The sequence below is a fragment of the Leopardus geoffroyi genome, chromosome D4 (assembly GCF_018350155.1).
Source record: "Leopardus geoffroyi isolate Oge1 chromosome D4, O.geoffroyi_Oge1_pat1.0, whole genome shotgun sequence".
In the NCBI taxonomy this organism is placed as follows: Eukaryota; Metazoa; Chordata; class Mammalia; order Carnivora; family Felidae; genus Leopardus; species Leopardus geoffroyi.
In genome coordinates, this window is record NC_059342.1 from 80,051,850 (window position 1) to 80,060,106 (window position 8,257).

General features: G+C 49.7%; 1 protein-coding gene and 1 long non-coding RNA gene across 2 annotated transcripts in view; one reads left to right on the forward strand and one right to left on the reverse strand.

The window, feature by feature from the left end:
* The window catches only part of MEGF9 (multiple EGF like domains 9), an 89,136-nt gene extending 84,990 nt beyond the window's left edge, over positions 1–4,146 (reverse strand). Inside the window, exon 1 of the mRNA XM_045470327.1 lies at positions 3,409–4,146. Coding sequence (XP_045326283.1) covers positions 3,409–4,006 — 598 coding nt within the window. The 5' untranslated portion in view covers positions 4,007–4,146. The remainder of the gene's footprint in view (positions 1–3,408) is intronic.
* LOC123593808 lies at positions 854–1,524 on the forward strand. The gene is made up of 2 exons (XR_006710549.1): positions 854–901; positions 1,133–1,524. It is a non-coding gene; the product is annotated as an uncharacterized LOC123593808 (long non-coding RNA).
* Positions 4,147–8,257: the final 4,111 nt, after the last annotated feature.

Genomic DNA, 8,257 nt, shown 5'->3' on the forward strand with positions numbered 1-8,257 from the left:
AATAGCATTCAGTCCTCACAGGAACATTAAAATAAAATACCCAGTACAACCAACCATCTTCCCGAATGCCAGAGAATCCAACTTTGCAAGCCAAACTAGGTCTCTCAAGATCAGTGAGAACTTTTCTCTCTGTCAAAGAGACGTGTGCCCTGTTTGAAGTAGACTAGAACCCGTGCTCAGATAAAAAGGCCATACTTGATTGTATCATACTGTAAAGCCAAAAACTACCTATCGGTAGGCCTGCAAAGCTCAGTTCAGCTGCTGAGAACGAGACACAAACAATGTAAAAAGTATGAACAATGTTAAATTTAAAACACAGAAGAAAAAAAAAAAAAAAAAAGAACACTAAAAAAAAAAAAAAAAAAGCCACAGAAGAGCTACTGAAGTTGGACATCCTTCTAAAACTTTTGTCACCCAAAGACCACTAGAGACGTAGGTATACGTAAGTCCATGGAAGTTACTCAAGCCTTGAACAGTGCACATGGCACATATTCATCAATCCAGCTTTACTTCCTTTGAAATTGGATTCTTCGAAACTACAGCCGAAGTGTTGGAGAATAATGCACGTGATGGACTTAACAAGGAAGGACACGTTCTTGTCTGTGCTTTTTAAAGTGAATCCCAGGGGCGCCTGGGTGGCGCAGTCGGTTAAGCGTCCGACTTCAGCCAGGTCGCGATCTCGCGGTCTGTGAGTTCGAGCCCTGCGTCAGGCTCTGGGCTGATGGCTCGGAGCCTGGAGCCTGTTTCCGATTCTGTGTCTCCCTCTCTCTCTGCCCCTCCCCCGTTCATGCTCTGTCTCTCTCTGTCCCAAAAATAAATAAACGTTGAAAAAAAAAAAATTTAAAAAAAATAAAGTGAATCCCAGACAACCTAAGTGTCCATAAGTAGATTAGTTTAAAAAGTTAGGGGCGCCTGGGTGGCGCAGTCGGTTAAGCGTCCGACTTCAGCCAGGTCACGATCTCACGGTCCGTGAGTTCGAGCCCCGCGTCGGGCTCTGGGCTGATGGCTCAGAGCCTGGAGCCTGTTTCCGATTCTGTGTCTCCCTCTCTCTCTGCCCCTCCCCCGTTCATGCTCTGTCTTTCTCTGTCCCAAAAATAAATAAAAAAACGTGGAAAAAAAATAAAATAAAAAGTTATATTATTCTTATGCCAAAAAATGTAACTGGTAAGAATAAGGTAGACTTTAACTACGGACATGGGGGAAAAAAAAGTCCATGATACATAGTTAAGCGAATATAGCAAGTTGCAAAACAATATGTGTAGAATTATTTTGAGTTTTTGAAAACTATTTTTAAAAACCCTCTGTGTATGGGGAAAAAAAAAACCCTTCTGTATATGTATGCTCCAAAATGCCCAGAAAAATGTCTGAAAAGAGATCAAACTGTTAACAGTAGTAACCTCTAGGGACTGACTGGAACTAGGAAGCAGTAAAGGAGTGACTGTCACTTTTTTCCTTTGTAGACCTCTGGTGATTTGGATTTTTTGGAACTAAAGGTTAACTTTGTGATTTAAAAATACGAAAATAATAAAGGTAAAATAACATCGATTACACAGACTTATTTAACATATACTCGCCATTCAAAATAAGGGATCTTGCAACTACCTAAATGCTACCTAAATGGGTGCTTCAAACTCTGGAACATCTAATTCATCCTTTTTCTATAATATTTTACTACAACAACAACAACAACAACAAATCACCACGTTACTATTAGGTCTCAACTGCTTTCTATCACACACACACACACACACACACACACACACACACACACAAATTGTAATCATAAGGCTAACTAACACATATGGTGCTTACTCTGCACCAGGAACTGTTCTAAGCACCATAAATGTATTAACTTCGTTAATCGTCACAGCAATCCTATGAAGTAGGTACGATTATGATCTTCACTTCCCAGTTGAAGAGAGGGTAAATGACCTGCCCAAGATTACACGGCTAATAAGGGGCAGAGCTAGGATTCAAACCTGCGAATGGACTCCAGAGTCCACACTCTCAACCACTATGCTTCCTGTCTCTCAGCAATATGTCAATCTCTCTATACCAAAGCCAAAAAAGGGTACAGTCAAAATCCAGCCAGTTCATATACTCCTTCAAGCTAGAAGAGATGCAAACTTAGCTTTTTATGGTTGAATAATCTGCATTCCTACGGATGTCAATGCCAAGCTCCAACCCAAAATTCAAGACTGTATTAAGACTCGTAATCATGTGGGAAAATTCTCTACAAATTCGTTTATAGTCCAAAGTCCATACCTGACTCTACAGTAAATCGCTGAGCCTAAGAATTAGGTCAGAGATCCATTAATGTAAGTACAGCTTGGCAAATAGTTTGGACAAATCCCCACCCTGACTCAGGCAAAGGAATTCAGAAGCTCTTGTCTAATGTCTTGACAAGGCAGGTCTTATTTGTTTAGTCCCAGCCCACTTCAGATTCAAAGGAGACAAGAATAGGAGTTGTCTCTAACTTTGCTTGGAGACTTCAACCAGCAGGAAGAAAAGCCTATTTTCTCTGTGGACTCAAACAGATATTGGCTTTTATCAGCATCCTCCAAACTGAACATTCTAACTTCAGGCGGGGGGTGGGGGTGGGGGGGAGAGGCAATGGGCATCTCTGTTTAGATCGTGTATTTGTGCAAACATATTGACCTTGTAATTGAGGAAGAAAAAATGGTGCAAGCAAGGGATTTAACCTAATTTATAGGCATGCTCAACCTAGATGCACACCTGTCCCAAATGACCTACTGAATCCAGTCATTTGCAGGGAACACATGGATTACACTGCCTTTTTTTCTTCTTCTTCTTCTTTGGCCTCGAGTGGTCTGTCCTACTGCTGTAAACAAAATCCTTAGTATCTCTTCCACCTGCCACATGCACATCATATATATATACACACACACACACACGCACACACACACACACACACAAGGAGAAATGAGCAAGGAAACGGAAGCTCTGGAAGGAATCCCTTACACTCAGTTTTCGACCCGTTGGTTGAAGGAGGTACCGTGCTGGCTTTCAAACTTCCCGAAATAACCCCGGCGGAGAGGCAGGGCGAGCGAACCGAACCCAAAAGTTTGCGCCCATTCGGGGTCTCCGACAAAGGCCAGGAAGCCCCGTTTGGAAGGGAGATGCGATGCCTTCCGCACCGCAGCCGCCCCCCTCCCTGGGAAGCACAGCCCAGGGGGGACAAAAGACTTTCCAGATTGGGGAGGGGGGTGGGGGGCAGGCGAGCTGGAGCTCGGACCTCCCCCCCTCCGGGAGTCGAAATCTGGGGAAACTTTGGGGGCGAGGGACGGTCAACCGCGGGCACCAGCCCAGCCCTGGAGGCCCCGGGGCTGGGAGCCGGGTGGGCAGCCGCGGGGCTGGGTGCAGCCGGCGAGGGGCGCGGGGACTCACCTGGGGGAGGGGGAGAGGGCGCCTCGGTGGCAGGTGGGGTGGGCGGGACGCCGCTGCCGCCGGGGAGCACGGGGGTCGGGGTGAGCGGAGTGGTGGGCGCCGGAATGGTGGTCGCTACAGGGGTGGTCGGCGCCGGGCCAGTGCTCGTCGAGAGGGTGGTCGGCGCGGGTCCGGTGGTCGCGCGAGGGGCGGTCGGCGTACGGTCCACCGCCGGGGGGGCGGTGGGCGAGGGGCTGAGCGGCGCCTGGAAGGTGGTCGCGGCGGGTCCGGCCGTCGCCCGAGGAGGGGTGGTCTCCGGGGACTGGGCTGAGGAGGACGCAGCCAGGGGCCGGTGGCCAGTAGTGCGCGGCGCTCCGGTCCGCGGGGCCTGGGCCGTGGGAGGCGTCGCCTTAGAGAAAGGGCGACTGGGCTCGCCCCCTAGCCCCGGGCCCGGCGACGCGTCCACCTGCCCCGCGGCCCCGCCGCCACCGGTGACATTCCCCGCCGAGGTTGTCGAGGCGGCGGCGGCGGCGGCGGCTGCGGCGGCGGCGCAGCACAACAGGGCGACGGCGCCCAGGCTCGGCAGGCTCCTCATGGCGCGCTCGGCTCCTCCATTCATTCATTCAGTCATTCAGTCGGTCGGTCAGTCATCTTCTCCTCCCTGCGCTCGGACCAGGGAAGCCGCCGCAGCCGCCACCGCCACCGGGCGCACCATCGCCACCTCCCTCTGACAGGCGGCCGGCCCCGCGGGCGGGCCCCAGCGCGGAGGGAGCGACCGGGCCGAGCGCGGACAGCCCGCCCTCTCCGATTGGCAGCCTCGCCCGACCAATGGGCGGTCACGCTGGCCCACGTGACACACCCGCTTCCCGGCCTCTTTGTAGCCCCGCGGGCCAATCAGATGGCGTCGAGGGGAGGGGGCGGAGTTAAGGCGGGAGGAGGGTGGTACGAGCCCCGCTCCAGCCCTCCGGGCTCGCGGCAGCCCCGGCTTTGTCTGCCCAAGGAGCGGGGCGCGGGCCGCGGGCATCGGGCGCCGCGGAGCAGACAAAGGACGCGCCCCGCGCGGCAGACGCCGGGCCAAGTCGTCTGCTCCACTGGGCGGCGAGAGCGACCCGGGGCGGGGAATCCGCTCTCGGGAGCTTCCCCGCCCTCTTGAACAATGGGGCGCCGGCGACGCACCCGGGCTCGGGTGGAGACAGGGCTGGAACCCCCGCCGTGGGCGAGGGCGACAGCAGCGACGATGTAGAGCTCAGCATTGCTTGTGCTGCCCGAGATAAGCCTGGTCTCGACCCCGCGAGGTCTGCGGTGCCATTCCCATTTCAGGGATGGGGAAACTGAGGCCCATGCTGAGACTTCCACTGAACCAAGACCCACGTCCCGATCAGACACCTGCTGCGGGCCAGACGCTGTGCCAGGCAGGACGGGGTGGGGTGGGGTACTAGAGACTCATCCGGAGCCGAAGGTACAAGCTTCCTGCGTAGGGGAGACAGACTCACGTGCACACTTTAACCTAACCCCCACCCCCCCCACCCCCACCCCCCCACCCCCCCCACCCCCCGGGGAGAATAGGCTCCGACCGGACTGAACCTCAGCGTCCTGTTTCCTGCTGAGTGGTTTTGCGGCCTGAGCGCAGTTTTTCTCACCTCTAAAATGGGCATGATAGACACGTAACACCCCCACACCACCTGTCACGGAGACGAGAATTAAGTAACGTACTGAAAAGGGCTTAACCTAGTCCCCGGCCCGCAGTAAACCCTCATTAATGCTAACTACTCTCAGCGTGCTGTGTTCGGACAAGCCCCACGCCACAGCCCTGATGTGTCCCCTAGCCGCCTGCCTACTGCAGGGATTGGGGTGCGGCTGCTAGCCGAGCTCGGCCCTGGGTGACACCGAACCCCCTATAAAGCTGGAACTCCGACGCGCAGCCTCGCACCATCTGCCCAGGATCCAGAGCTTGCTCAGGCGATGCAGCTTCTGGGGAGAGCCAGGCGGGGCGGGTTTGTCATCTGACAGGACTTAATCCCAGCCCCGACGCCAACCCGTTCCTGGCCTCTCCTACGTGATGCTTGCCTTTGTGCATGCTTTCCCATTAGTCACTGGCCTCCAACCAGAAAGGCAGGATGAGATTTGTATGTGAACTTGGGTATATGTTAATTTAAAAATGCATTTATTTACCTGCATGAGTAGTAGGTGGGGAGAGGATATGTATGTGCTTGTGGATGAGAGTGTAAACATCTTTGTGAGTCTTTGTGTACAAGGATTTCATGGATTTGTGTGAGCGTATGGGGGCTAGTGTCTATTTCTGTGTATTATGTATTTTAAGTATCTGCACATGTGCTGATGTATGTTTTATGTATGTTTTCTATAGGGTTTGTTTCTTTTTATGTGTGAGCATATATGGGTGTGTGTTGGTAGGTCTGCCTATGTAAGTAAGAGTGGGGGCAAAATGAGAGGGGGGTGCGTAGGTGTTCTGGTTTCAGACCAGTATTTAGCAAGTGCAAATCAGGATTCTGTTTTTACTTCTCTTGCGGAAGGAGGTAGACAGGTCAGCCCCTTCCCCATATTCTCTTACTGATTCTTTCTGCTTTTCAAACCCCAATCAAAACACCATATCCTCTAAGAGATTTCCTTGGATCTCTGAGGGGGAATTAAACTCCCCCTTCCCATTTGCCAACTGCCCTTTGTTTATTCATTGGTTATAGCCCTAATCTATCAATCTAAACTCCCCCCTGCCTCCTCCTAAAGGGATTAAGGATGGCTTTCAGAAATATATACAACAGGCTAAATTGAACTGCCCACCTGGCTTTTTTACTTCTCACAGGCATGCATCAGCCATAATACTAGAACTTAGAATTTATGTGTCTGTCTCTCCCATTAGGCTGTTCTCTGTGTTCTTAGTGCCTAGCAGGGGTAATATGTGTAAGCACTAATCCATGCTGATGGAATTGTATTAAATTGAAAAGAGATCCTGTGGTGCCATGGAAAGAGCTTGTATCTTGAGAGTCAGACAGATCTGGCTCATGACTGCCAGTTCTGTGACCTTGGAAGAAACCTTTTACCTCTCTGGGCCTCAGTGTTCTCATCTATAGTGTGGGATCAATAAATTCTGTCTCACTTAGAGGAGCTAAGGATTGAAGAGAACGTTTCCCCTGAGCCTGGTATACAGAAGGCACTCAATCTGTGTAGTTCATTTTTCATTTACACCTGAGCTAACTTTGAGCCTTGTTGGCTGAAGGACCACACACACACACAAAAAAAAACCCTCTGTCATAACTTCCCCATTAGGTGACATGGCCTGACAGTTGCCTTACCAGCTATCTGCAAGATATAGCTGGAAAATGCTGGTTTGGCCCTAAGATGTGCTAGATCAGAGATTCTCTGGCAGTAGGGGAGAAAAGCTGATACAGCTTCTTTGCCTGGAGAATCACAAAGACAAGAAGTCCTTACCAATGTGCTCTAGGCCAGCACTTGGCCTCATACAAGGATATGCCCAGGCTTCTAAGATGGGCTAATTACCTTGTAACGTGTATAGAAAATGTTGAACTATTTTGAAAGGTAATTTAAGTGTATTCATTTTGGTTCGTTCAATATTTAATTCTTTAAATTTTTTGCTCTGCCTTTATCTCTGAACGACAAGATAACTTTTTTTTTTATTTCTTAGGAATAATATTTTATGTTTAAAAATCAGAAACACCTTAAGAATCCAATGTGAGACAGAAGCGTTATTATGAACGTTCCGTTTGATCATATAAAGTCATTGTCAGGGTTGCTATGAAGAAAGCATAGTAAATATTAATAATAGATCATTGAGCTCTTACCGTGTGCTAGATACTACACTAAAGGCTATGAATGAAATATTTTGTTTAATCCTAAAAAAAAAAAGGAAGTAGACACTATTATTCTTATTTTATAGATAAGGAAACTAGGGCACAGAGAGGTTAAGTAACTTGCCCAAGGTCACTAAGTAAGTGATAGAGCTAGAAATCAAACTGAGGTTGGCTGGCTCTAGTAGTTCCCTTAACAACTATGCTGTAAAGGGAAAATGCTTATGATACAGTGTTAAAAAGAAACTGGGAAAAATTATAGCTGTGACTCTGTGTGCAACAATGTTGACTGGCACTTTTCCTGTTGCTCCAGGACTGTGGCTAAGACCCAGGGCTGTCAACCCACCCCTGACACGTAGGGCCACTAGACTTAATGAGGGGGGGGGGGGGCACAGAACAGAAGGGGTCAGAGAGGACCTTGTCAGAGCAGATGAGCAGCCCGAACTTTCTCCTGTAGGCAGGAGATTCCTCTTTGTATGCTCAGTACCTAGCATGACGTCATATACACAGAAGTAGCTCAAGAATTGTTTGTTGAGCCAAATGGAGTCTTACAAGTGACAGACACTGCTCTAGGAGTTTGGCATTCATAACATATTTATTCCCCAAAGGTAGGGCTGTCCCGGTACTCGAAAGAACAGGAAATTGAGCCTCTGAGTCGTTAAGGGATTTGCCCAAGGTCTGCTCAGCTCCAAAGCCCTGGCTCTTCTTGAGACTCCAAAATCCATTAATGTGGCCACTATGTGTTGCACACAGTAGGGAGTCAATGAACACATACTGAAAAAAAAAAAAAGGAGACACATACACCAAATCTTACTCTCCTGCGAGAGAGAATTTAAGAAAAGAGAAGCTTTGGGAGTACGAATAGAAGAGAAAGCATAATAATATCATAGATGTGGCTCAGCAAAATAACCTCATCTCCCAGATTCCAATAAAACAGGAAAACTTTCCCCTTTCTGGTTTCATTGAAACAGTAATGCTGACATGGACGATTTCTAATCCTGCCGGAGCCTGGCCTCCTATCAGATGTGGCCAAATGCAAGATTTGGCAT